The sequence below is a fragment of the Eublepharis macularius genome, chromosome 17, assembly GCF_028583425.1.
Source record: "Eublepharis macularius isolate TG4126 chromosome 17, MPM_Emac_v1.0, whole genome shotgun sequence".
Classification (NCBI taxonomy): domain Eukaryota; kingdom Metazoa; phylum Chordata; class Lepidosauria; order Squamata; family Eublepharidae; genus Eublepharis; species Eublepharis macularius.
The window spans coordinates 226,550-253,822 of record NC_072806.1 but is presented as its reverse complement, the minus strand read 5'-3'; the positions used below and the strand labels follow the sequence as shown (position 1 = coordinate 253,822).

General features: G+C 58.5%; 1 protein-coding gene across 1 annotated transcript; it reads right to left on the bottom strand.

Annotated features, from left to right (window-relative positions):
• Nucleotides 1–739: 739 nt before the first annotated feature.
• Nucleotides 740–24,776, bottom strand: LOC129344371 (anoctamin-7-like). Its single transcript, XM_055000960.1, has 23 exons — nt 24,699–24,776; nt 24,455–24,545; nt 24,178–24,356; nt 23,959–24,066; nt 23,735–23,871; nt 23,302–23,359; nt 22,835–22,945; nt 22,305–22,470; nt 21,789–21,879; nt 21,130–21,226; nt 20,697–20,840; nt 19,762–19,899; nt 19,536–19,634; nt 16,720–16,822; nt 15,902–16,013; nt 14,759–14,813; nt 14,315–14,412; nt 14,051–14,187; nt 13,537–13,742; nt 12,893–13,035; nt 12,697–12,787; nt 9,841–10,003; nt 740–1,289 (listed from the first exon to the last, which is right to left on the bottom strand). The coding sequence occupies exons 1-23, from the start codon at nt 24,774–24,776 to the stop codon at nt 1,258–1,260; spliced, it is 2,637 nt and encodes an 878-aa protein (XP_054856935.1). The 3' UTR covers nt 740–1,257.
• Between the last annotated feature and the right edge of the window lie 2,497 nt (nt 24,777–27,273).

The following is a 27,273-nucleotide window of genomic DNA, read 5'->3' as shown; positions in this document are numbered from 1 at the left end:
CGGCATGGCGCAGCAGCAACACACCAGGCGCGCATTCCACGTTTTATTCGGTCCCCTGCTATGTACAGTGGGGTGGGGGAGGATTTGTTTTTGCAGCAGAAAGCAGCCCCCACGAGGGGAGAGCCTGGGGCGCTCTGAGCGGGGAAATGGGACATGCAGGAATCCAGCCCCCCACCCCCACCCAGCTTCCAGTGGCGAGGGAGGAAATCCAGCAAAGCTCAATGTCAGGATTAAAGGGCCAGCTTCACCCAAAAGCTGAGCCTCAAGCCCGTGCGGGGTGTGTGTGTGGGGGGGGGGGGGTCTTGTGCCTCCTTCCACCTCAAGCAGTGTCCTCCCCCTTGCAGTGTGGCCCCACCTGGGAGAGGCTTCTCTGAGTCAGGGGCATTCAACCGCCCCTGTGTTGACTGGGCAGGGGAAAGGAGGCCCTGGCCCCCCGCTGCAGGCACACTCCTGGGAGATCCAGGAGCATGAGGGGGGCTTGCAGGGGCAGTGCCAGGGTCACTGGGAGGAAGCACAGCAGGAGATCCCGGCCCCAAATGGGCTCCCTGGGAGAACACTGGATGGAGCCACACCGACTGCTGAGGGGCTCCCAGGTGCCACTGCACGAAGACCTTCCCTAGGAGATCACCTGCTGAGGACACGGGCATCAGCCGAGGGTGCCTGTAGCACCGGGAAGGCAGGCCTCTGGTTGCAAGTCTGCCTCAGGAACCAGAAAAGCGGGGGGGGGGGGGGGGAGAGAAGCTGCGCCTTCATGCAAAAGTGAAAGGGGGGGTCTAAGGGGAGAAAGTGGTCAGAGCCAAGTAAGTGGAGGGGGGCTGTTGCTGCCCCCACAGTCACTCCTGCCATTGTTGCAGCAAGATGCTTGGCTGAACACATCAGAGGCACAGTCTCCAAGCAACACAGGACCAGAGGGGTGTGGGGTGTGTGCAAGTGACCCCAGGCCCCAGGAGGGCTCAGTTCTCTGCTGGAAGAATCCTTGGGGGCTGTTGCTGACCTCCCCAAGTGCAAGAGCCCAAAGGAGCTGGAGGTGGCCTGAGCCAGAGTCGCAGTCAGCAAGGAAGCAGTTTCTCTTTTCCACGGCAGGTGAGAAGAGCCGCCAGGGTAGGGGGTGGTGGGGAGCCAGGCAGGACCTGCGGGCACCAGCTCCATCTGCAGCCTGTGCCCTGGAGGGCTGGCCCAGGGCGGAAGTTTCTCCATGGCTCCATCTTCCCAGGGATCCTTCCTTCGGCCCCTCTGCACCAGCCCACTCCAGCATTGCTAGGTCAGGCTGCTGGGTAGAAGGCTGCTTGCTGTGGGCGGGGGAGAAACAAAAACAAAACACACCGCTGAGATAGCAGAGCCTGGATCATCGAGAGGCCAACACGACTACGAAGCCAGGGGGACTCTGGATGGAGAAGTGGGTGCCCGGACTCAGAGCCCCCCCCCCCCCAGTCCAACAGACGGCATTAAGCGGATTCAGAACACCGAAAGCATCACCAGGAGAGGGAAACGCTGCTGCAGCAAAATAAAGGCAACCCCTTCCTGGCAAACTGAGCAACTGGTCTATGGAACTCAGCGCCACCGTGGTGTGGCCACTCTCACAAGCAGCTTTAAGAAAAATAAGACAGGACAGCTAGTGGTTATGAGCCAGGTGCGGCCCACGCTTCCTCCTCAGAACAAAAGGCTACCTGCACCTGGCAAGTGCCACAGGCAAACCGCAGCATCAGACTAATGCCAGGTCCTTTGTTAAAGGAGTTTTTAGACCGCTTTTCAAAAATCCCATTATGAGCGTACACCCAAGCTGAAAGCACACAGTCAAGTAAGGTAACCTTGCTCTCCTGTCAAAATCTTCCTGCTGAGATTAGAACTGCAGGTCTCAGGGCAGGGGAGGAAGGCCTTGGAGCAAAGTGAAAACATCCTCTCGTTTTGGTTATGATGATTAAGATTTACCCTCGGATGAGCTTCTTCCCAGAAGTATAACAGAAATACGGCCTTGGCTTTTGCAATGTTTGTATGATTCACCTGTCACTCAAGCTTGTCAGGTGCCGTGCATTCTGGGAAACACATCAGGTATTAACCTTTTTGGCTCTTCTATTCTGCAAACAATTAGTCCCGTTGGTTCTTTAAACATATGAGCCTGGAAGAGGTAATATGTGCCTGGGCTTTAAACAGTAAAACTAATTTTTCTTTGTAGATCACCGTTTGGTGTCTTAATTCTTTGCCAGGCTGAACTGGCACACAGAGCACTCTAAAATAAATGTCCCATCAGTCTTTATGCCTTGCCCGTGGTCTTTCTGGAGGCATTTCATAGGCCCCCTTTTCATCTGAAGTTTTGTCTGAATGCATACAATCAGATAGAATCGTAGAGTTGGAAGGGTCCTTACAGACCAGCTAGTCCACAATGCAGAAACACCCTGAAGCATAAGTATGGGCCCAACTGCTCCTTGAAGGCAGCCGAGGAGGGGGAGCCCACCACATCCCCAGGCAGTCATAATTCTACTGCTGAACGACTCTTTAACGAGAAGAAGTTTTCCCTAATGCCCAGCTGGCACCTTCCTTCCTGTAGTTTAAAGCCCTTGTTTCAAGTCCTCTCCTCGGCTGCCAAGAGGAACAGCTCCCTTCCCTCCTCTAAGTGACAGCCCTTTAAATAATTCAAGAGAGCCATCATGTCTCCCCTCAACCCCCTCTTCTCCTAACTGTACTTTCCCAGGTCCCTCAGTTTGGAGAAGAGGAGGTGGAGGAGACATGATGGCCCTCTTTCAGTATTTTAAAGGCTGCCGCTTGCACGGCGGGGTGTGTGTGTGCAGAACAGGTGCCACGGTTTGGCTCTTGTGGACCTCAGCCTGCTAGGGGAAGAGGAACTTTGCTTAGAAGAAGCCATCCGCATTCATGCCCCCTGTAACGAAATGGTTACCAAGGGTGAGATGAGTGCCAGTTGCTGTTAATTTGTCTTTAAAGAAAGGGGAGGAAATGTTCCCCATGAGGTCTGATGGGCTGTGGGGCCAGGGAGGGGCCTGCAGGAGTCTTGGTGTGGGATGCCCTTCTTCCTGGACTACAACTCCCAGCTGCCCCGGGCCAAGAAAGGGCGGGAAAAATAAGGGGTGGAGCCGGAATTGAGAGCCGATCCTGAGGGGGAAAAGGTCAGTTAGGCTCCTTCTTGGTTGAAGGAGGAGAGGCTCCTGCTGCTGGGTGAGACCCGGGTGCCTGGGCCCTAAATGTGGAGGGCCTGGGAGGCAGCAGAAAGGAAATAAAAAGTTAGGCTCCTTCTTGGTTGAAGGAGGAGAGGCTCCTGCTGCTGGGTGAGACCCGGGTGCCTGGGCCCTAAATGTGGAGGGCCTGGGAGGCAGCAGAAAGGAAATAAAGAGTTAGGCTCCTTCTTGGTTGAAGAGGGAGAGGCTCCCGCTGCTGGGTGAGACCCGGGTGCCTGGGCCCTAAATGTGGAGGGCCGGGGAGGCAGCAGAAGGGAAATAAAAAGTTAGGCCCCTTCTTGGTTGAAGAGGGAGAGGCTCCTGCTGCTGGGTGAGACCCGGGTGCCTGGGCCCTAAATGTGGAGGGCCGGGGAGGCAGCAGAAGGGAAATAAAAAGTTAGGCCCCTTCTTGGTTGAAGAGGGAGAGGCTCCCGCTGCTGGGTGAGACCCGGGTGCCTGGGCCCTAAATGTGGATGGCCGGGGAGGCAGCAGAAGGGAAATAAAAAGTTAGGCCCCTTCTTGGTGGAAGAGGGAGAGGCTGCCGCTGCTGGGTGAGACCCGGGTGCCTGGGCCCTAAATGTGGAGGGCCGGGGAGGCAGCAGAAAGGAAATAAAGAGTTAGGCCCCTTCTTGGTTGAAGAGGGAGAGGCTCCCGCTGCTGGGGGAGACCCGGGTGCCTGGGCCCTAAATGTGGAGGGCCTGGGAGGCAGCAGAAGGGAAATAAAAAGTTAGGCCCCTTCTTGGTTGAAGAGGGAGAGGCTCCCGCTGCTGGGTGAGACCCGGGTGCCTGGGCCCTAAATGTGGAGGGCCTGGGAGGCAGCAGAAGGGAAATAAAAAGTTAGGCTCCTTCTTGGTTGAAGAGGGAGAGGCTCCCGCTGCTGGGGGAGACCCGGGTGCCTGGACCCTAAATGTGGAGGGCCTGGGAGGCAGCAGAAGGGAAATAAAAAGTTAGGCCCCTTCTTGGTTGAAGAGGGAGAGGCTCCCGCTGCGGGGTGAGACCCGGGTGCCTGGGCCCTAAATGTGGAGGGCCTGGGAGGCAGCAGAAGGGAAATAAAAAGTTAGGCCCCTTCTTGGTTGAAGAGGGAGAGGCTCCCGCTGCTGGGTGAGACCCGGGTGCCTAGGCCCTAAATGTGGAGGGCCTGGGAGGCAGCAGAAGGGAAATAAAAAGTTAGGCTCCTTCTTGGTTGAAGGAGGAGAGGCTCCTGCTGCTGGGTGACACCCGGGTGCCTGGGCCTTAAATGTGGAGGGCCTGGGAGGCAGCAGAAAGGAAATAAAAAGTTAGGCTCCTTCTTGGTTGAAGGAGGAGAGGCTCCTGCTGCTGGGTGAGACCCGGGTGCCTGGGCCCTAAATGTGGAGGGCCGGGGAGGCAGCAGAAAGGAAAAAAAGAGTTAGGCCCCTTCTTGGTTGAAGAGGGAGAGGCTCCCGCTGCTGGGTGAGACCCGGGTGCCTGGGCCCTAAATGTGGAGGGCCGGGGAGGCAGCAGAAGGGAAATAAAAAGTTAGGCCCCTTCTTGGTTGAAGAGGGAGAGGCTCCCGCTGCGGGGTGAGACCCGGGTGCCTGGGCCCTAAATGTGGAGGGCCTGGGAGGCAGCAGAAGGGAAATAAAAAGTTAGGCCCCTTATTGGTTGAAGAGGGAGAGGCTCCCGCTGCTGGGTGAGACCCGGGTGCCTATGCCCTAAATGTGGAGGGCCTGGGAGGCAGCAGAAGGGAAATAAAAAGTTAGGCTCCTTCTTGGTTGAAGGAGGAGAGGCTCCTGCTGCTGGGTGACACCCGGGTGCCTGGGCCTTAAATGTGGAGGGCCTGGGAGGCAGCAGAAAGGAAATAAAAAGTTAGGCTCCTTCTTGGTTGAAGGAGGAGAGGCTCCTGCTGCTGGGTGAGACCCGGGTGCCTGGGCCCTAAATGTGGAGGGCCGGGGAGGCAGCAGAAAGGAAAAAAAGAGTTAGGCCCCTTCTTGGTTGAAGAGGGAGAGGCTCCCGCTGCTGGGTGAGACCCGGGTGCCTGGGCCCTAAATGTGGAGGGCCGGGGAGGCAGCAGAAGGGAAATAAAAAGTTAGGCCCCTTCTTGGTTGAAGAGGGAGAGGCTCCTGCTGCTGGGTGAGACCTGGGTGCCTGGGCCCTAAATGTGGAGGGCCGGGGAGGCAGCAGAAGGGAAATAAAAAGTTAGGCCCCTTCTTGGTTGAAGAGGGAGAGGCTCCCGCTGCTGGGTGAGACCCGGGTGCCTGGGCCCTAAATGTGGATGGCCGGGGAGGCAGCAGAAGGGAAATAAAAAGTTAGGCCCCTTCTTGGTTGAAGAGGGAGAGGCTCCCGCTGCTGGGTGAGACCCGGGTGCCTGGGCCCTAAATGTGGAGGGCCGGGGAGGCAGCAGAAAGGAAATAAAGAGTTAGGCCCCTTCTTGGTTGAAGAGGGAGAGGCTCCCGCTGCTGGGGGAGACCCGGGTGCCTGGGCCCTAAATGTGGAGGGCCTGGGAGGCAGCAGAAGGGAAATAAAAAGTTAGGCCCCTTCTTGGTTGAAGAGGGAGAGGCTCCCGCTGCTGGGGGAGACCCGGGTGCCTGGGCCCTAAATGTGGAGGGCCTGGGAGGCAGCAGAAAGGAAATAAAAAGTTAGGCCCCTTCTTGGTTGAAGAGGGAGAGGCTCCCGCTGCTGGGTGAGACCCGGGTGCCTGGGCCCTAAATGTGGAGGGCCTGGGAGGCAGCAGAAGGGAAATAAAAAGTTAGGCTCCTTCTTGGTTGAAGAGGGAGAGGCTCCCGCTGCTGGGTGAGACCCGGGTGCCTGGGCCCTAAATGTGGAGGGCCTGGGAGACAGCAGAAGGGAAATAAAAAGTTAGGCCCCTTCTTGGTTGAAGAGGGAGAGGCTCCCGCTGCGGGGTGAGACCCGGGTGCCTGGGCCCTAAATGTGGAGGGCCTGGGAGGCAGCAGAAGGGAAATAAAAAGTTAGGCCCCTTCTTGGTTGAAGAGGGAGAGGCTCCCGCTGCTGGGTGAGACCCGGGTGCCTAGGCCCTAAATGTGGAGGGCCTGGGAGGCAGCAGAAGGGAAATAAAAAGTTAGGCTCCTTGGTTGAAGGAGGAGAGGCTCCTGCTGCTGGGTGACACCCGGGTGCCTGGGCCTTAAATGTGGAGGGCCTGGGAGGCAGCAGAAAGGAAATAAAAAGTTAGGCTTCTTCTTGGTTGAAGGAGGAGAGGCTCCTGCTGCTGGGTGAGACCCGGGTGCCTGGGACCTAAATGTGGAGGGCCGGGGAGGCAGCAGAAAGGAAATAAAGAGTTAGGCCCCTTCTTGGTTGAAGAGGGAGAGGCTCCTGCTGCTGGGGGAGACCCGGGTGCCTGGGCCCTAAATGTGGAGGGCCTGGGAGGCAGCAGAAAGGAAATAAAAAGTTAGGCCCCTTCTTGGTTGAAGAGGGAGAGGCTCCCGCTGCTGGGTGAGACCCGGGTGCCTGGGCCCTAAATGTGGAGGGCCTGGGAGGCAGCAGAAGGGAAATAAAAAGTTAGGCTCCTTCTTGGTTGAAGAGGGAGAGGCTCCCGCTGCTGGGTGAGACCCGGGTGCCTGGGCCCTAAATGTGGAGGGCCTGGGAGGCAGCAGAAAGGAAATAAAAAGTTAGGCTCCTTCTTGGTTGAAGGAGGAGAGGCTCCTGCTGCTGGGTGAGACCCGGGTGCCTGGGCCCTAAATGTGGAGGGCCGGGGAGGCAGCAGAAGGGAAATAAAAAGTTAGGCCCCTTCTTGGTTGAAGAGGGAGAGGCTCCCGCTGCTGGGTGAGACCCGGGTGCCTGGGCCCTAAATGTGGAGGGCGTGGGAGGCAGCAGAAAGGAAATAAAAAGTTAGGCTCCTTCTTGGTTGAAGGAGGAGAGGCTCCTGCTGCTGGGTGAGACCCGGGTGCCTGGGCCCTAAATGTGGAGGGCCGGGGAGGCAGCAGAAGGGAAATAAAAAGTTAGGCCCCTTCTTGGTTGAAGAGGGAGAGGCTCCCGCTGCTGGGTGAGACCCGGGTGCCTGGGCCGTAAATGTGGAGGGCCTGGGAGGCAGGAGAAGGGAAATAAAAAGTTAGGCCCCTTCTTGGTTGAAGAGGGAGAGGCTCCTGCTGCTGGTTGAGACCCGGGTGCCTGGGCCCTAAATGTGGAGGGCCTGGGAGGCAGCAGAAGGGAAATAAAAAGTTAGGCCCCTTCTTGCTTGAAGGAGGAGAGGCTCCCGCTGCTGGGTGAGACCCGGGTGCCTGGGCCCTAAATGTGGAGGGCCTGGGAGGCAGCAGAAGGGAAATAAAAAGTTAGGCCCCTTCTTGGTTGAAGGAGGAGAGGCTCCCGCTGCTGGGTGAGACCCGGGTGCCTGGGCCCTAAATGTGGAGGGCCGGGGAGGCAGCAGAAGGGAAATAAAAAGTTAGGCCCCTTCTTGGTTGAAGAGGGAGAGGCTCCCGCTGCTGGGTGAGACCCGGGTGCCTGTGCCCTAAATGTGGAGGGCCTGGGAGGCAGCAGAAAGGAAATAAAAAGTTAGGCTCCTTCTTGGTTGAAGGAGGAGAGGCTCCTGCTGCTGGGTGAGACCCGGGTGCCTGGGCCCTAAATGTGGAGGGCCGGGGAGGCAGCAGAAGGGAAATAAAAAGTTAGGCCCCTTCTTGGTTGAAGAGGGAGAGGCTCCCGCTGCTGGGTGAGACCCGGGTGCCTGGGCCCTAAATGTGGAGGGCCTGGGAGGCAGCAGAAGGGAAATAAAAAGTTAGGCCCCTTCTTGGTTGAAATGGGAGAGGCTCCCGCTGCTGGGTGAGACCCGGGTGCCTGGGCCCTAAATGTGGAGGGCCTGGGAGGCAGCAGAAGGGAAATAAAAAGTTAGGCTCCTTCTTGGTTGAAGGAGGAGAGGCTCCCGCTGCTGGGTGAGACCCGGGTGCCTGGGCCCTAAATGTGGAGGGCCGGGGAGGCAGCAGAAGGGAAATAAAAAGTTAGGCCCCTTCTTGGTTGAAGAGGGAGAGGCTCCCGCTGCTGGGTGAGACCCGGGTGCCTGGGCCCTAAATGTGGAGGGCCTGGGAGGCAGCAGAAGGGAAATATAAAGTTAGGCCCCTTCTTGGTTGAAGAGGGAGAGGCTCCTGCTGCTGGTTGAGACCCGGGTGCCTGGGCCCTAAATGTGGAGGGCCTGGGAGGCAGCAGAAGGGAAATAAAAAGTTAGGCCCCTTCTTGGTTGAAGAGGGAGAGGCTCCCGCTGCTGGGTGAGACCTGGGTGCCTGGGCCCTAAATGTGGAGGGCCTGGGAGGCAGCAGAAGGGAAATAAAAAGTTAGGCCCCTTCTTGGTTGAAGAGGGAGAGGCTCCCGCTGCTGGGTGAGACCCGGGTGCCTGGGCCCTAAATGTGGAGGGCCTGGGAGGCAGCAGAAGGGAAATAAAAAGTTAGGCCCCTTCTTGGTTGAAGAGGGAGAGGCTCCCGCTGCTGGGTGAGACCCGGGTGCCTAGGCCCTAAATGTGGAGGGCCGAGGAGGCAGCAGAAAGGGAATAAAAGGCGAACCTTCCCTCAGACCACCAGCCCCTTAAGGCAGAGTAGGGAACAGTGTGGAAGGGAAAGCAGACAGTGGTTCTCTTTAGTTTGATTTTCTGCCTTGAGTCCTGAACAGGGGGGGTCTCCCCCTATGTGTTGTGCCTTTACCTGCTTTGTATACAGTGCTCTGTATATAGTTATTAAATTATCCTTTTTTGGAATATAAAGGACCTTGTGGTGCTCTGACTACGTAAGCTCCCCCACTTGGCATGCTACGGGAAGGGAGGGAGCCCAGGAGAACCTGATCAGGCCAGACCTTGGTGGGTTGCCAGTTCTCCAGGGCCCACCCAAAGATTGGGGAATTCACTTCCCAGTAAGGAACCTCAGCCAGAGGGGTCTCACTGCCCCTCAGTCAGGCGGTGTACAATTCAGTGAGTGGTGGCAGCGACAAAGAGGGTGAGCCACGCTCACCAGGGACAGTGGGAGGCGGATAGCGGGGCTAGCAGGCCATTGACGGTGGCTCAGTTGCCCGGACTGAGAGCCAGCGCCCGTTCCGCCACACACCCCAACCCCTCCCAGAACGAGGGTGCCGTTTGCCTTCGCAGCTGTGAAGAGCAGGATTCACAACATGGCCCCCTCCTGGTTCATGCTGCCATTCAAGGAAGGGAGCATGTGCAACACAACACTACACCCACAGCATCACAACACTATACCAGGAACACACCAAACACAATAGCCTCCAGGGGTCCCAAAAATCCAGGGCTTAAATTTGGGGGGGGGGAGTTGACAAAGGTCCTGGGGCTGCCATAGACGTCCAAAGGCATGGTTGCTTAGCTTTGGTGAAGGCAGACAGAAGCATCCCCAGGTCTGATCACCCCCCACCACCCCCCCGGTCTGGGCTTCTTGCTTGCTGCAGGTGGGAGGGGGCAGGGGTTGGCTTCTCATTCATTTCAGAGATCTAAAGAGCTTCAAACCCAACAGGTTTAAGCCTCCACAGCTTCAGTTTCTACAAAAAGTGGTTTGGGGTGGAGACAATAGTCACGGATAAATCTATGGGGCCAGAAACTCCGCAGCTCATCTCTGCACGCCCCAGAAATTAGTCCAGGGGTAAGGCATCCACTTGCGGAGGGGACAGGTCTGGTCCCGTTGGGACAACTGCGATCTGGTGAGCTCTCCTCCCTCACTGCCACGTGTTTGGTGCAACATCGACACACAGGCAGGGGCACGCCCACACACGGACTGACCTGGGGAGTCCGAGGAGTCCGGACTCACCGTCAGCAACATGGCCTGGTTGTCGGCCAGGGCCTGCTTGGCTAAATATCTCTCGCGCTTGATCTTCACCTCCAGAGACTCCGGGACGTCAGGAACCAGCCAGTCGATCAGGCGCAAGCAGAAAAAGACCACGTGCTGCAGGGCAGTGAGGGTGGGGGGAGGGAGATACGGCTCAGCGCACAAGTTTGATTCAGTTACTTAAGTATTCCTGCCCCGCTTTTCCTCTTGGCTCAAAAGCATGTTCAAAGTACTTGCCATACATTCCTCCCAGGAAGCCTTACAGCAGCCTGTCAGATAGGACAGTATTGCCACATCCATAGCTGCAGGCAACGGAGGTCTGCATAGGTGAAATTTATTCTCCAAACTCTGGCCATTTAACATCGGCAATTTCCACACAGCTCCTCTGCCCTGGGTTCAATGCTGTTGGGAAGGGTCTCCCCACCCCACCTGCTTTCCCACAGAATCGGGGTGCATTCCCGCGCCTCCCAAGGTTTTCAGCTATTCTCCAGTCTTTGTCAAACCAGCTCTGGGGCAAAGCTTTGGGACAGACTGCAGCAAAGCTGGGATGGCTGCCTTGCCCATAGGAAAGTCAGATTTTCTGGCCCGCACGGCAGCAGTTTTCCTGGATCCTGTCCTCACGACGGCCCTCTACTCCCCTCACCACTGCGGGGGGGGGGTGCTTTTTCAAGTCTGCAATTTAGTTTCATTATATTGATACAATGTTATAATGATCTGTGTACCAACATCTCTGAATCCCCAGCTCTGCTTTGAAGAAAAGTTTCAGTCTCCTTCTGTTGTGGAGCTAGAAGAAGAGGCCAGAGACTTGCTCTTCTTTTAAAACGAGAGCTGGTAATCCAGGGATCCCGATACACCCAGTGTTTTCACATTACATTAATATAACAATATTCAATTGCCAATTTGAAACAAATACTGGGAAAGCCCCGATGGCCTGTGGGGCGGGCGGGGGGGGGGGGGAGAGGTGATCACTTCCAGGGGATTAGAGCAGGAAAATGGGAGGTGGGGAACAACCTGCCATGGGGAAACCCCCTTGCTGCCATGTTGTATCAGCAGCGGCATCAACAACAGGAAAACTACAAAGCCTGTCTGTCCCCATGTGGAAGCTTCCATTGAGAGAACTCTGTAAAGACAGGCCAAAATCAAGCAAACGGAATAACTATGTTTTATATTAAAATGAAATGCTGCATCCCGCCCATCTGAAGAGGAGTCAACTAAAGCTGGAATACTATCTAAACAGGAATTAAATTCCATTAAATCCAGCTAGACACGCCAGCTAAGCTCAATTAAAGAAGGTAACTCAAATCATTGACAGATATGATTTCCAAGAGGAGCCCAATATACTGATACAATTTGCATGTGGCTTTTCACACAGGATTGGAGAACACAAATGCTACTCTAAGAAAATAGCCTAGACAGAGGCCGGGAAGACCAATGGCCTTCCTGGCCTCTGTCTAGGCTACCAGCCCCTACCGACAGCATGGGTTTCCCCTTGAGGACTGTAGAAAAATGGACTGTGGCTGGCGCTGCTCGCAGGACTGGCCCAGTCCTGCCTGGCGCCATGCAAGTAGCAGTCGTCTTCCTTGCTGAACATGCTTCTTTCCTGCTTGTTCCAGTTAACCTGAGACCAGCTTTCTCCGCGCCCCCCCCCCAGTCCCCCAATGGGTACAAACATCCACCAACCACCATGTGAGGCAAGATAACTGCGCACCTGTCTTGGCCAAGCTCAGCCATCGACCAAGACTGGATCATCAAGGAGAAGCCCACAGAAGGCACCACACTAGCACGCCTGGGAGAGGCTGGGAGCACCAGTGCCTCCGGGAAGCTGGAAGTCCAGCAACAGGCAGTGGCTGCATGGGCCACACAGAGGAAGGAGCTGGGGGGGGGGGGCTGAGCATGTATGGGGACAGACACTCCTTCAGATAAACCAGGGCACGGGATTCACTGAGAGTTGCTCTCTGGATTCAGAGATGTGGAAGAGTTAGCAGTGTTAGTCAGTAGTAGCAAAATAGTAAAGAGCCCATTAGCACCTTTAAGACTAACCACCTTTATTGTAGCATAAGCTTTCAAGAGCCACAGCTCTCTTCGTCAGATGCTTCACACCCTGGGAGCCAACACTACCAAAGACTCATTGTCAACACTTCTGTATCCCTTCAGGCAGGCTTCAGTACACATGGAGCCCCCAGGAGACGAGAAGTGCCCCTTTGTGCCACTTCTGGTCCGGAAAAGGGGAGGGGGGAGAAGAAGCCCCATGGTCCCAGTCCAAATGGAGCCCCCATGAGCCTGAGAAGGAAATTCCCAGTATGAAGCTGCAACACACGTCCGAGACCCAGGCTGGGGATACCGTGAGTTCTTCCCCATAGGGCCTGCCCCAGCACCTGGTCTAGCCTGGAGCAGCAACAGCCATGCCAAAAGCAGAGAGGCATCTTGTGGGCAGCTGCCAGCCCCCCCCTGCACCCTGATCACCAGCGAGGGGGCTCAGCATCTGGGGAATTCCAGCCCCTCAGGCATGGAAGAAGCAGGGGCAGCCAGCGGGGCACGAGGCCTTCCCTCTCCCAATGGGAGGAGAGTGGCAGAGGCAGCCAACATGGCCACTTGCGATGGTCCCAAGGCACGCTCCCCCTCTCAAGCGGAACCTGAATTAGGAAGAGGGGGGGTTGCAAGGGTTACAGGCAGCCTTCCTCTAAAGCCGCCTAGTGAGGAGGGAACAGGGCTGGATGCGAAGTGCCCATGCTGACCCCCCCCCCACATCTGCTCTACAGGGGAGGCCTGGATGTATCTCCAGACCTGATCCAATGAGTCGTGGCTCTCACCTCAAAGGCGATGATGAATCCCAGGCGAATGGCCAGGAGTTTCCAGTAAAAGAGGGTGTAGCTGCCACTGGCGTCCCGGAAGGCCTTGTACCTACAAGGCAGAAGCCCCGGAGGGCAGGTGAGCAGGCTTTAGCAAGGAGCCGCCGCCTGGGGTGAGGGGTTTGGGACGGGGGGGGGGGTCCTCTGCCCTGCACACCTGCACATGGTGTGGTTGCTGTCCACATAATCAGGAGGCGAGTAAGCAAGGGTGAAGTTGACGTAACCATGGAGGTGGCTGTCATACTCATGCTGGTACAGGAGGCGCGGTAGAAAATCCGAGGTGAATGCAATGAGGAAGGCCTGTTGGCCCCAGGAAGAGAGACAAATGCAGTCAGAGCCCGCACCCCCCCACACACACACATCACGTGAACTGCTGGGCTCCTCCGCACAACTAGGTGACAGCCGGCCAAACAGCGGAGCTCGCCTGGTCCCCCGCCATTTCCCAAGCTCGGGGCATTGCTGCCTCCCAGAACACCACTCCCAGGTTGCCTTGGGCCACCGGTAAGATCAGCTTTCCTACTGGGTGGGTGGTGGGGAGGAAGGCGGTTCTCGTTCCCAGGCAGAGTGCTTGTGCTTCTAATAGCAACATGAGATGCAGACATTCAACAGGTGCAGCTTTCACCATCACTGTATCTGCATGCCAGAAAAAAGCTTCACTGCTTGTAGTGCAGTTATTAAAGGCATAGGAGCCCCCTCCCATGAAAAAGCGGCAATCCTACTCGTGTGGGGAGCAGGAAGGGAGCAGTTTCGGGACTGACTGCTTAGGAGAAGCATCCTGGCTGGCCCGCTCTCCTTACTCACATTGACAACGACTGAGATCTGTGCCAAGACGTCCAGGAGGAAGAACCAGACGCTGATGCCCTGGGCACGCTCGGCCACTGGGCGCCGGTATTCACACACAAATTTCTGGGCATCCAGCCGGACCTCCACCCAGTTGTTGAGCAGCGCAAAGAGCGGAGCCAGCGGGAAGGCAGCCACAAAGATGGTGATGAAGCCAAACTGCAGCACTAAGTAACAATGACAACGTTGTGAGCTGTCAGCCTCACGACATCCTTGCGTATTAGGCCCATCTTCCTATCCCCCACGTAGAAACTGGAGGCAAGGGGTTCTCTCTGTGCCTGTGTGGGGGACTCCAGAGAGCAAAGAGCCTCCTGCCCAGCCCAGCCCAGCCCAGCCCAGCCCAGCGCTCCAACTCCTGCACCCCGCTGCCTCTAGGACGTGCCAGTGGAGAGTGGCTGCCAGTCAGGACAGACCACATGGGGCAAGCAGGACTGAGGCTCTATGCTAGGCAGGTGGCCCCCTCCCTGCCCCTTACCCATCTCAAGGTACTCCTCAAAGAGGCCTTCGCATTCGATGAGCTCAAAGTCCTCCTCCCAGCGCTTCGGCTCTTGGCAGATCTGGCCCCCCCGCACCCGAGCCAGCCTCCGCTTCTGGCGCCAGGCTTTCAGCTTGCTGCAGAGAAGGGCAAAGCTGTCCCAGCACCTGTGCCTTGTTCCCCAAGCTGCCACCCAGTCGCAGAGACCCCTGCCAGCAGCGACAGGGAGGCACACCTGCTGCCCACCTGCCCAGGGCAACTCACGGAATCAGGAACTCCTGGACGTTGCTGATGATCTGTTTCCCCACCATGATGACAAACAGTTGCTGGGCCAGTTCGATCAGGCATCCGCCAGGACCACACTATGGGACAAGGGCAGGGGTGGGGGAGGTCTTTCAAGCCAGGCTGATGCCAGCACAAAGGAAAGGGCTTCCAGAAATCAGCCCACCAGCAGTCAAAAGTTGGGGGCAGCCCCAGCCCCAAGCTGGGAACAGACCCCGGGGTCCCTGACAATAGTGGATCCATTCACATCACTTTTGCTTCTGCACAGAAAGGTTAGGCGGGTTTAGTGCAGTTTCCACCCCACCTTTGGGCTGTTTGCTTTCGATTCTGCCCCCCCTCACTCCAGGAGCCCCCAAACAGACTGGTAGTGACAAGAGAAGGCAAGCAAAGTTGCCAGGGCACACCTGGGTGGCCCCCCTCACTTACATCTTCGTTCCGCATGCCCAGGAGTTTGCCATATTGACCTGGATACCGCACAAACCTGCTGGGAAAAAGGCAGCCCTCACCAGTGGGCAGCCCCCAAAGCGAGCCTCCTTCCCTCCGTCTAGAGAACCCACTGTGTACTTGGGGGTCTCGTGCCCCGCTTAGATCACCCACAGGCCCAAAGAGAAGATGACATGTTTGGAAAAGGGCATTAAAGGGTGCTGTTGAGGATGCCGACGATCTTAAGAGCATAACCTGAAGATACTGGGTAGGAGGAGCTGGGGGCAAGCGTGTCCCCCACCCCCAGCAGGAGCAGCCTGCAAGCTGGACTGCAACTTGAGAAGGCATCTCTGGTGGAACTGGATACCTCCACAGCATTTTCATCAAGGGGGACAGAGAACCTAGCTTGCAGCTTCACTCGTAAGGACATTGGTTTCCATGGGGGGGCATTTCTGGGGGAGGGGCTGAAATGCCCCGGCCATGCCCGTGTACAACAAGCCTTCCACTCCTTTTCTTTTAGCAGGTGCAGCTCTCCCATACAGTTAGCCAAGGGCCAGGCTGTGCACCTCTTTCCCTCCAGAGTGGCTGTCACCTTGGTATGTTGGTCCCCATACGAACCCCAGAGGACTCTCCACTCCAGTGAGAAAAATCTGCTAAAGGTCCCTGGCCCCAGGGAGGCCGGCCTGGCATCGACCAGGGCCAGGGCCTTCTCGGTCCTGGCCCCAGCCTGGTGGAACGCTCTGTCTGAGACCAAGGCCCGGCAAGACTCGTTCTCTTTTTGCCGGGCCTGCAAGATGGAGCTGTCCCGCCAGGCATGTGGGCGGTGCTAGGTGCAGGCCCCCTGGCCAGTTGATGGTGGATTAGGCCCTCCGCACCACCAGTACCCCCACTTAAAAATCTTTTTACTGTGAAGATGCTCTGGAGTTTGGACAGTTGGACTTTGTGCTGCTATGATGATGTTTATATGTATTTTAAATTGTGTAAACCTGGATGTTTTTAGGTTGCTAATTTACAATAATTGTTTTATATATTTTAACCTCTATGTATCTGTGATCCGCCCTGAGCCTGCTGGAAATATGGGGAGGGTGGAATATAAATCGAAAATAAATAAATAAATAAATAAGTGTGTGCGTGTGTTTCCCGCACCTGCCTTTGAAGAAGGCCACATAGAAGGGAGATGAGTAGAAATTCACAAACTGGAAAATGAACACTTTGAAGGTGAAGGCATCCTCGTGTTCCGTCTGTGTCCGGTGCATTTCTGCAGAGGTGACATGGGGAGGGGGAATGGAAGGCAAGGAAATGGGCAGGGGAGAGGACAGCTGGGGGGCGCACACTTTGCCGCAGGGACGCCCAACCTTGTTGAGCCTGTGGGCAGTTCTGGGATTTCGAGAGCACTATGGACATGCCCACAAAAGGGGCGACTGGGAGTGCTGGGCGGGTCCCCACCAAGCACACACACACGGCAGGCAGGTGGGCAGCTTCTTCGCAGAGGGTTGGCCGCCTCTCTGCAAATGCAAAGGCCATGCCCCCTACACCCAGGAGGTGGCAGACAGCCAATATCAGCCCTTGGCTTAGGGGGAAAGATCCGGTTTGGCTCCCATTTCCAAACCAGAGGAAGCCTTGGCCCCTGAGCACCCGCTTGGAGAAGCTGCCAAGCCCAGAGCTGGAGGAAGCCTGACTGGAGCCAAGCGGAAGGGCACAAGGTTGCACCCCACCTGCCTCAGTTAGGCAGGGACTCCACTCTCCAGGGGGCTTTTCCTTCCTGTCCCAGTCCAGATCCAAACAGAAGCAGTAAGCTGGCCCCAGGAAACAAGCTGGCAGGTGCCAGGCCAGGGACCACAGCTGTCACAGCTGCTTGAAAGGACACCCCTGCCAGCTGGGGCTCCGCCTGGGCACATGTTGGGGAGGGTGGGGGTGCCCTGGGGGGGGCATCCCGAACCTGCAGAAGAACTCCTCTTACTCACCCCATCGGGTCAGCTTCTCCGCCAGAGAGGTGTACACCTGGCTTAGGAGCAGGATGAGCACCAGGTTCACCATGCAGCTGCTGAGGTTGGCGATGTTCCCTGCCTGCAAGAAGGCAGCAGAGAGTGCCCGTGACCCTCGCAAGCCAGCCAGGCAGCCGCTCCGTCTCTCCCTTTTGGACTCAAACAGAGATCCACCCTCATCTCTCCTCCAGCTGCTCTGCCCTGGAAACACCCCCCCCCCCAAAGCCGCTGCCGCCGCAGCTGAAACAGCCTCCTGCAACTCACCTGCCTGCAGTGGGTCTCAGGGCAGAGAGACCCCCCCCCCCGCCCTGCCACGTTCCATTTCCTGGAGATGAGGGGCGGGGGGGACAAGGAACCTTCTGCTTGCAAGGGGGACCCTCCTCAAACTCTCACCCAGGAGCCTGCCCAGGCCCATCACTACCGCCGGGGCCTGCGACTGGAAAGACCTGGTCATGCTCTTCCAATAGCCACAAACATCCCCTTGGCGCGCAAGGGAGAGAGCTGTGCCTTGCAGGATGCGTGCCTTTGGTGTGGGAAACGGGCAGCCAGGGATCTCCAGTCCAGCCAGTGGGGATGGGCGGGGGGGGGGGATCTGCTGCCGTGGGGCTGCCTGCTGGCCTCCCTCTTCAGCTGTCCTCGTTTGTCTAGCCATTAAGGGGACCCCTCAAAAGCCCCCCAGAGTCTCCCAAGCTCTTTGATTTCGATTTCATTTTATTAAATTTCTAGCCTGCCCTCTTCACAAGCGGGCTCAGAGTGGAAAATAACAGGACTCCATATACAAAAGAAGAGAAAACAGCCTGCAAAACAGACTAAAACACAGAAAATACTATAAATATAAAAGCACTTCTAGACGTGGGGCACAATACTGCCCAGCCCACACGCTCATACTCTCCTCACTCGCGTGATACGAGGGCGGTGAGCTGTTTAGAGGCGTTTAGAACGAACCAGCAAGGGGGGGGGGCCCACTGCCTCCCAACAAGAGGCCGGCCGGATAGTTCACCCACGCCTCGACCACCACTATAGGCCTGGCGGAACAAGCGCCAGTCCAGCTGCGCCCTGGTCTCCACAGAAAGAGAGTCCCACCCGATGGGTGCCAGGGCCGAAAAGGCCAGGCGAACCTGCTTGGGGCCAGGGATCACCAGAGATGTTTCTCAGCAGAACGTACGGGGGGCAGGGAGAGGTGGTCCCACAGGGCTGCTGGTCTCAGTCCGCTGAGGGCTTTAAAGGTTAAAACCAAAACCTTGAGCTCGATCCAGAATTCCACTGGGAGCCAGTGCAGCTGGTGCGAAACAGGTGTTCTATGCGACCTAAACGGGATTCCTGTGAGAACCAGTCCCAAGGGTAGCCCTGTACAGAGCGAGTTGCAGTAGCCCAATCTGGAGGGGACCATTGCTTGGATCACCGCAGTCAGGGGACGTTGCCTGATCTGATAAAGATAGTAGAAAGCGGACCTAGCAACTGCTGTGACTGGTCCTCCGTTGGTATGGAGGCATCCAAGACCACACCCAGATTCCTTGCCATCTGCACAGGTGTTAGGAGTGCCCCACTGAGGGCCAGGCGCCAAATTTCCGACCCTAACAGCCCACGGCCCAGGTGCAGGACCTCCATCTCCCCACCAACACCTGGGCAGCAACTGTCCTGTGCAGGCAAGCAGACCGCAACGGGAGGCTCACAGGTCCCACCCAGAGGTCCCCGAAGTACACGGGGGGGGCCCCAGCAAGAAATGGCTGCAAAGGATCAGAACCAGCCCCTTAAACTGAACCGAGAGAGAAAGTGGGAGTCCCCCCGCCGCCGCTGCCGCTGCTGCCGCTGCTGCTCAGGAACGAGGATCCAGCGCCAACTGCAGCTCCCCCGTGTTGTCTTCAAGGGCAGCCCAGTATCAAGCGTGTTAAAATAATCTAATTTCCGGGTGATCGATATGACCAGATCGGCCCCGTCCGAGGAGGACACAAGGCTGTCTCACTCACGCACTATCAAAACCAGCACACAGGCTCGGTCCCTTAGCAATTAATATGCCGCGGCCTCAAGAGGGACATTTCCTGCCTGGAGCAAACAGGCCATCCCGGCAGGAAGCAAGGCGGAAAGGGGCCAAGGGCAGAGGGGTCAGTCCCCCAGGAGCAGCTCAAGTTGCTCTGCCCCACTTTGCTGAGAACAAGCAAATCCGCAGCAGGCCCATTACTTGCAGGCTCATCCCTGCAGGGAGGGTTTTCCCAATCCAGGCGAGAGAAGGGCTCCCTTCACTGGCAGCAGGAAAACGTCTTCGAGGAAAGACCTATTTGATTTCAAAGGGGGCCTAATTTCCCCCAGCAATGAAGGATGGGCTGAGGGAGCCCTGCACATCAGAACAACACATCTAGACTTTACAACCTTGGTAGGCTGCAGAACAATTTCTTAAATGGCAACAAAACAAATGAACAGCAGGGGCCAGATTCTTGTTAACCAGCCCAGTAGTGCCTTTGTGCGCCCTCCCTGGCCTTGATGCTGGAAGACGGGAACAGGCTTCTTTCTGAGTGGGCAACGGGGGTGGGGGGGGCAGGGTTCTGTCTGCCCACTCTCCTTTATGGCTCCTGCTCTGGGTGAAGGACTTCTTTGTTATGTGAAGGAGGCTGGACGTTCAGGAGAAGAGCCTGGCCTATCCCTGCAGAGGACCATTCTCCCCGGGGGGGGGCCGGCCCCCGGCCCCCCCCCCGCTGAACTGCCGACCACAGAGGCTGGAGCAGAAGCCGTGGCCCCAGCCAGCTGCCAGGGGGAGCCGCTGCCCTCGCGCCTTTCCCCTCCCACCCAGCCCCTCTTACCTGGCTCACCAAGAGGCTGTTTCCAGTGTGGTACATCACTGCGCTGACAATCCCCCGGTACATGATCACCGACACCAGGAAAATCATCACCACGCAGAGCTGGGATGGGGGGAGCAGAAAGACTCCTGGGCCCAGGAAGCGGCTTTCTGTCCAGCCGGATCCAGGCAAGAGACCGGGGCAGCTGCGGCCCCGGGCTTCCCTTGGGTCAAGCAGGAGATGAGCGTACCATGAGGATGATGGCCATGGACCCCGTGAGGATTCGTGACAGGCGGTCCCGCGCTGGGAAGTAGGGCTCCTTGACCCCCGTGACGGGGTTCTGCTCCATGCAAGGTGCCGTGGCTGCAAACTCTGGCCGGGGCCGTTCCTGAGAACCGACAAAAGAGAGCGAGTCCCATGGAATCCGGAGGCAGGAGAGAGACTCTGCTCTGGGGTGCGGAACGCACGGGCGTAGGGGACCTCCGCCCCACTCCTTAGGGCTGGGCCACCCATCTCCTGTCAAATGGGAGAAAGGCAGGATGCAACTCAAGCAGCTCCAATTAATACGCTGGAGGCAATCTCTGGGATTCAGGGAGCAAGGAGCCGCCCATCCCTTTTCTTCTTTGTTCGTTTATTCTTTAAAAACTCTGTTCCGTGTGCATTTAGATGAGGCCCAGAGTGAGCACTTAGGTTTTTCTCCTCTTTGCTTTCTTCTTCTGCCTAATGGACTACTTTTGTGGGGAAATGTTGGGGATGGGTGGGCTGACGTGCTGTTTGCATCCACCCAAGGCCTTCCCCCTTCTGCGGTGCCTCCGCCCCGCCCCACCCCAGTTTTTACCTTGGCCCATGTTCCCAGCTCCGCCCTCTAGCAGCATCCTTGGCTTCAGTCTCAGAATGGTTGCAGGCAAAGCCAGCAAGCTCCCCCATGCAGGACCCAGCCTGGATCCACCCGATGTACCTGCTTTGCTCCATGGGCTTGCCACTGCCAAGACAGCCTTACCCAGGTTGGAGAGAAACTGTGAGGCATACCCCCTCCCCAGTGCTGCCTTCAGAGCGCTGCCGGGCTGCTTGCTGATGCCTGCCTAAACAAGAGCATTCCTCCACCCCCACCCCCACCCCCACCCCGAGCTTGCTCCAGCAGGAACAGTTGGTTCAAAACCCCCCCCCCCCCTTAGCATTTCCTGCCTCCTCCTCTTGGAAGTCCATGCAGTCCCAGTGGTGAGCCAGGGTGGCGTTCTTCCGCTTCCAGTACTCCAGGAAGGTCACGGCCCAGAAAGACATGAAGATGCTGAAGAAAACTGTCCCTGGGTGGTCAAAGAGGTAGCCGATCTGGAGGCCAGAGGACAGGAAGAAGAGCCCCTGACCAGCCCTGCAGGCTTTCTCAAGCCCAGAGCCCCCACCCCCACCCCCGGGGCCAAGGAGAGGCTGCCGGTGGTATTGGGGGTGCTGCTGGTGGCTGGTGGCCCTGGACAGACCCGCTCTCCTCTCCAAAGCCATCCAGCCCAGCACCCCTACCCCCACCCCCACCCCAAAGCTGCATCTGTTGCAAGCTGATAATGAGAATTCTCTTCTGCTTCCCCCGCCCCGTCTCCAGCATGAGGCTGTGTGGCAAGCGCACCTTTGCCATGGAGCATATCTCAGAGATGTTCCAGTTACCGCAGGTGTCGCACAGGGGGCACATGAGGAACTGACCCCTGCTGTTACAGATCTCTTGCCTGGGAGGAGGGGAGGAGGAGGCAGTCACTTCCAGAGTGGGGGGCATGTCCCCCACCATCGACCCGGCTTTCTCTGCCTCTTCCCAGGGCTTTGGGAAGCAGGAGCTCAGGGGAAGCGAAGCAGGGGAGGGAAGCCGGAGCCTCTAAGCGTCCAAACACAGTCTGACTCAAGAGCCATTGCAGCAGGCCTCCGAGCACCCACATCTGGCCAGCAGCAGCAGAATGCCCGCGTCAAAGAGCAGAGCAGGGAGTGGCAGGCGCACCAGAACCACCCGCTGATTCTGCAATGCTGGCCAGCCAGGAAAGCCCAGAAGCAACGCGTCTCCTTGGCTCTTCCCCCAGCAACTTGTGTTCAGAGGTAGATTGCCTCTGAACCTGGAGGTTCCATTAAGCTATCAGGACTGACAGTTGCTAGTAGAGCTACCCACAAATACCAAATGGGCTGCAGAGCCTAGCACAAGGGAGACAGCCATTTCCCCTGCTTCGTGCCCCCCAGCGGAAAGCCGTGTCACTGTGGACTGGCTGCCCCTCACCCCCGGCTCTCAGTCCCTACCACACTCACGCTGGCGTGTTTGTTCCCATGGCAAAGAAGCCCGCCAGGAAGACGAAGGTGCCCACAGCCGCAGCCGGGAGGAGCCATGCAGTGTAGAAGCCTGCAAGAGAAAGCTCACGGCAGGGGGGCCCAGGAGGGCAGCGCAAGGCGGCCCCCTCCCTCCCCCCCCTGGCAACCCATCCTGGATCCACCCTTCTCCTTTGGCCTGCTCTAACCCTTCGGATGCGGAGCAGGGACTGAGCCCTGGAGCCTCTTTAGCGGCGAGCAACTAAGTACCTTCAGGGGCCTGAAGAAACTATTCTCTCTGAACCTTCCTGGGACTCCATCTTCACCGCTTCCTTCCACGCAAAGACAGACAGAAACACAGAAGCCTCTGGCCGCAGCCTGCCAGCGCAGCCCCAAGGGTGAAGGGAAAGCTGGACGGGGGGGGGGGGCTGCTCGGGGAGTGACTGCCAGGCCCCGTCCGGAAGGCTGCTCAGTGGGAGGAGTGGGCGGGCAGATGGGGAGAAGAAAGAGGCTCCTCACCTAGCCAGGCAAAATAGATGGCCACCTTCTCTCCAAAATACTCGCGGATGTGGTCTAAGGGCTGGTACTTGTGCCAGCAGCGCCACTGTGCCCAGAAGCGGTACAGGATTTGCCGCGGGTTCAGCTCTTCTCCTGGCACCTCATACTCAGGCAGCTCAAACGGGCCCTGCACAAGCGAGGAGGGAAAGAGAGCCTGAGGCAAGAGCTGCGTGCCAGGAAGCCACAGCAGAGCACGGCAGGGCGAACCAGGCCGTCTCCTGCCAGGCCACACCAGGCGACCCACTGCCTTGTCATTTGCCGTTGCTTGCAGCAACCAGGCTGCGTCAGGGTCTCCGCCCCTGAACGGGAACGGGTGGGAGGAAATTAGTAACGGGAGAAAGAAAGACTTCATCTGAGTGTAAGTGGAGCACCCGGCCCCTGAGTTCCCAGGACCTGTGGAACAAAGCCTCTTGGCAGAGCGGCCCTCCGGCCCCTCTCTCAAGCACTGCCCTTCTACACCTCAAGTCTCAATGGGGCACCCCCCTCCTGACCTCATGCAGTGGGAAGGCTGCAGAATACACCCCTTCGTTCAGGAGCCGGTCAATACCAACTTCGGCATGTTTTCTCTTCCCATAGACTGTCCGGGCCAAGATCTCGTACACCTGCCAACAGGAAAGCAAGAGATAACCACCGTGGTGGCTCACAGGGAGGAAAGGAGAGAGCAAGCCACAGGCTGGGCAGGCACATGTGTGGAGGATGCAGGCCAACCAGGTGCCTTGGCCCGGAACACAAGCGGCACCCACTGCATCCTGCCCTGCACGCAGGGCCACATCCGCCGGAAGCCTCAAATCTCTCCTTGCTGCTGCCGCCGCCGCCGCCTCCCCCCCACCCCCACCCCATTACAAACAATGCTCCATCTGAACCCAGAGGCTCTGTCCATCACAGCCAACGACTGTCTAGAGACCTGCCCTCTGTTAATTTTTCTACCTGCCAGCAAGGCCTTCAATATACAACTCACAATGCGATGCCTTTGCGTGTTGGTGAAGTACGAATCGTGGCAGTCGCTGCCCAGAAACCTGAAAGAGCCCGAAGCGTCTGAGTTGCAACCGGCAAGGCAGGGCGAAGGCTGGAGAGCGGCTTCGTTTCCCACAGGCAGTGCGCACTCCCACCGCACCCTCTGGCCAAAGGGGCCGAAACAACAGGGCAGCCCCCCACACCCAAGCAGCCCCCCACTGAAGCCAAGACCTCCCCAAGAGGAATTGCTGGGCTCCCCGCCCCCCCCCCCGAAGAGGAGAAACTGAGCCGCCTGGCAGGGCTGGGCTACAGGGAAGAACCACAGGGCCAAGGCAGACCCAACTCGGGGACCCCCAGGGCTGCGAAGGCTCTGGGGCTCTCTGCTGCCGCCCCCTCTGCCAGGCCGCAGGAGGATGCCCTGCAAGGAGCCCCCTCACCTGTCCAGCTTGGACTTGCGGAAGGCGCAGGTGTAGAAGTCCGGGGGCTTGCTGGGGACCGCCTGGGCCATGGGGTTGGGCAGGCGCAGCCTGCGGAGCAGGAGGTCGGAGCCGTTGCTGTCCGGGTTGGGGTGGGCCTGCAGGGTCGGGGCAAAGGAGGGGATGCGAGCTGGTTCTCGGCCGCCGCCCCCTGCCCGCCCGCCCGCCTCACCTGCCCGCCTCACCTGCAGCGGCGCCCGCAGGCTCAGCTCCTCGGCGTAGTAGACCAGCAGCGGCCAGGGGGCGCTCAGCTTCAGGTACTGGATGCTCCGGCACTCGCTCAGCGTCTCCTCCTGGCAAGCAACGGGCCGGGGCTGAAGCCGGGCGGCGAGGAGAGGCGAGGCCCCCGGGGACCAGGCTCGCCCCCCGCCCGCGCCCCCCCCCGCTCCCGCGCCCGCGCTCACCTGCTCCAGGAGGAGGCCGGCGGCGCGCAGGTTGTGCACGAACTTCCTCCGCCAGCGCTCGGGGCGCGCGGCCGGGGCAGCCGCCGACGCCGCTTCCCGCTCCTCCGGCCGGGCGCGGCTCCTCCTGCGGCTCCGCTTGGCGGCGGGACGCGCCTTCTCCTCCCAGACCAGCACGAAGTCTGCGAGCGGCAGGAAGGGGAGAGAGGGCCGGCCGGCCGCGTCAGAGCCGGCGGAGGGCCGGGGCCGGCGGGGGCTCTCTGCCGGCGGCCACACTCACCGATCTTGGTCCGCCCGTCTCGGAAGAGGTTGGCGCCGCCGGCGCTGGAGCCTTCGCGGCCGGGCACGAAGAGGGGCTCGTCGTCTTCCTCCTGGCGGCGACAAGCGAGGCCGGGGCGGGGCGGGGCGGGGCGGGGCGGGGGGCGCCGAGTGCCGCGCTCGGGCTCGGGCGGGGGGCCGCCTCTGGGGAGGCCCTGCCGCCCGCCCGCGCCTCGGCCCGGGGAAGGGAGGCCCGCCGCACTTACGAAGCTGCTGCCGGGAGCGCCGTTGGGCAGGGCGCCGGGCCCGCGGGGGTCCCGCGGCGAGCCCTTCTGGCGGCTCATGGCGCTCGGGGCGGCGGCGGCAGGGACTCCGACCCCGGCCCGCCCGGAGGGCCGCGCGCAGCCTGGGCAGCGGCGCCGGCTTCCCCGCTGCAGACTCGGCCGCCGCGCCGCGCCGCGCCGCTGCGTGCGCCCCTCCCTCCGCTGCGTGGCTACGGCGAAGCTCCCGGAGCCGCCTGCGCAGCTGGCCGCCGAGCGGGGCTGCCGGCGAAGGAAGGCTGCCCGCGGGAGGGGGAGCGGGCTGCGGGCTGCGGGCTGGCCCGGCCGGAGAGGCGCAGCAGCGAGGCTGAGGCCGGCAGCCGGGCCCCTTCCCGCAGGGCTCGCCTGCCGCGCCGCCGCCGCCGCCTGGGCCCTCCGGCCCTCCCTTGCCCAGCGTGGCGCGGCCGAGGGTGCCCAGGCGCCCGTCGTCGGCGCCACCGCGGCCCCGGCCCCCACACCCCCCGCCCAGCCCAGCCCGTCTTTGGGACGGGGCGCCCTCGGTACGCGCCGTGCCTCCCGGGGAGCTGGGCGCGGGCTTGAGCGCTGCCCGACTGAGCGGACAAGCGAACCCGACTCCTGGCTGGACGGCGGGCACGCGGGATTCAGAACCGGAGGTCTTAAATGCCATTGTGCGCCCCCCCCCCCGGATGGGGATCAGCTGGCCCAGTGAAGAGCCAAAGTGTATCCAACAGTACTGCCGGAGAAGCAACTTAAGGCAGCTACAGAAAGCGTTTTCTTCCCACTCGGTTTCGCTTGGAAGATGCCCCCCCCGCCCTTGAAACGGCTGATCTGGCCGCAGTAGCATCGAGACTAGACGGTTCCCCTCAATGTCAACTTGGAGACAGGTTGGTGCAAGACGCCCCCCTTGTTATTACCAGGAACTCGGTGGCGTGCCTAGCACTGCGCGCGCTGCCCTGCGTACCAGTTCCGGGGCTCAGTGCAAGGGAGCGGCCAGCGCCTCCACAGCCCTTCCGGGCCTTGGACCTCCACAGCCGCAGCACCACCTGCCCCCGCCCCCCCCCCCCCGCTGCTGGGACAGCTTTGCTCTCCCGAGCAGGGCTTTCTGTGGGTGCCGCCCTGCGAATGGGCAAAAGCGACACTGGTCCGTACTCCTGCGTTCTCCTTGCAGCCCCCCTGCCTGAGGTCGGAAGGGTCCCACTTTCCTGGCACTCTGCAGACTGCAAAAGATGTCAGCTTTGCTCTCATATAGATCCTAGCTGCAGCATCAGCGGACCCAACAACATCAGCCATACCATCTCGGCTGGTACTCCTGTTCCTCCTGTAATGTGATTTACGCCATCACGTGTCAGCAATGCCCTTCCATCCTCTACGTTGGACTATCTATCTGCTCAGTCCCTTCCACAAAGAATTAATGGACAGAAGTCTGACATCAGAAACCAAAACATTCAAAAAAAAAAAAAACCGGTAGGGGAACATTGTAACCTTCCAGGCTATTCAGTTGCTGATCTCAAAGTAACAGTTATCCTGCACAGGAATTTCAAAGGGAATTTCAAAGAAAGCGAGATTGCCGAGTTGCAGTAAGGAAGCAGGAGACATGCACCCGCCAGGACTGAATCCAGACCCAGGCTTCCTGTCTCATTACCAATGCTGATTTCTCCACACCTACTAGCCCTCTGCATACCCCACCCTATTCAATCATGCCTGCTTTTGTCATTTACCTGCTATTGTCATTGAGCAATTGAACTCTCTCTCTCCAAGAGATAAGAACACATGGACTCACATTCTAGCTGTATCTAAGGAGTGAGCCTTCTCTCTCAAAAGCTCATACACTACCACAAATTTTGTTAGTCTCATAGGTGCTACTGGACTCTTGCTCTTTTTGAAGGGCATTTTTACAAAGACAATAGGTCTTTATTACAGTGGAACGGTTCAGGAAGATGCTTTAATAAAGGCATAGAGACTGTAGACCAGTGATGGTGAACCTTTTGGACCCCGAGTGCCCAAACTGCAACACAAAACCAACTTTTTATTTCAAAGTGCCAACACTGCAATTAAACCTGAATACTGAGGTTTTAGTTAAGAAAAAACAACTCATACAGTTGTCCGAATTAATTAACATCTCTCTCTCTCACTCAGGAGCCATGAATGAAAGTAAAGCAAGTTAAATCAGTTTGCCCTTCTTTACACCAGCAGCCCGGCTTGCAAGCACTCTCTTTCTCTCTCTCTCTCACTCACAAGCCACGACTGAAAGCAAAGCAAGTTAAATCAAAGCAGTTTGCCCTTTACACCAGTAGCCCGGTTTGCAAACACTCTCTCTCACTCTAGAGCCACGACTGAAAGTAATGCAAATTAAATCAAAGCAGCTTACTCTTCTTTAGAAAGCCAGCCCCAGCAGCCCAGCTGCTGCCTCCACTTCCTGCTGCTAAAGAGAAGGGCAGCAGGGAGGCAGCCTTGAGGAAATCACGTGGGCAGGGCCAAAATCCATGTGGTCTCTGCTCAGAGCTACTGGAACGCCGTTCCAGGCGTTCCCCCTCCAAATGAGCCCTGGACCTAGCGATCG

Bases quoted from the DNA above. Each gene is read 5' to 3' on its own strand.
- LOC129344371 (XM_055000960.1), bottom strand. From the start codon at position 24,776: ATGAGCCGCCAGAAGGGCTCGCCGCGGGACCCCCGCGGGCCCGGCGCC. The intron at 22,946-23,301 runs GTGAGTTGTATA...TCCTGTTGGCAG, and splicing joins ACACGCAAAGGCATCGCATT to GTGTACGAGATCTTGGCCCG. The intron at 20,841-21,129 runs GTGCGCTTGCCA...TCTGGCCTCCAG, and splicing joins AGATATGCTCCATGGCAAAG to ATCGGCTACCTCTTTGACCA.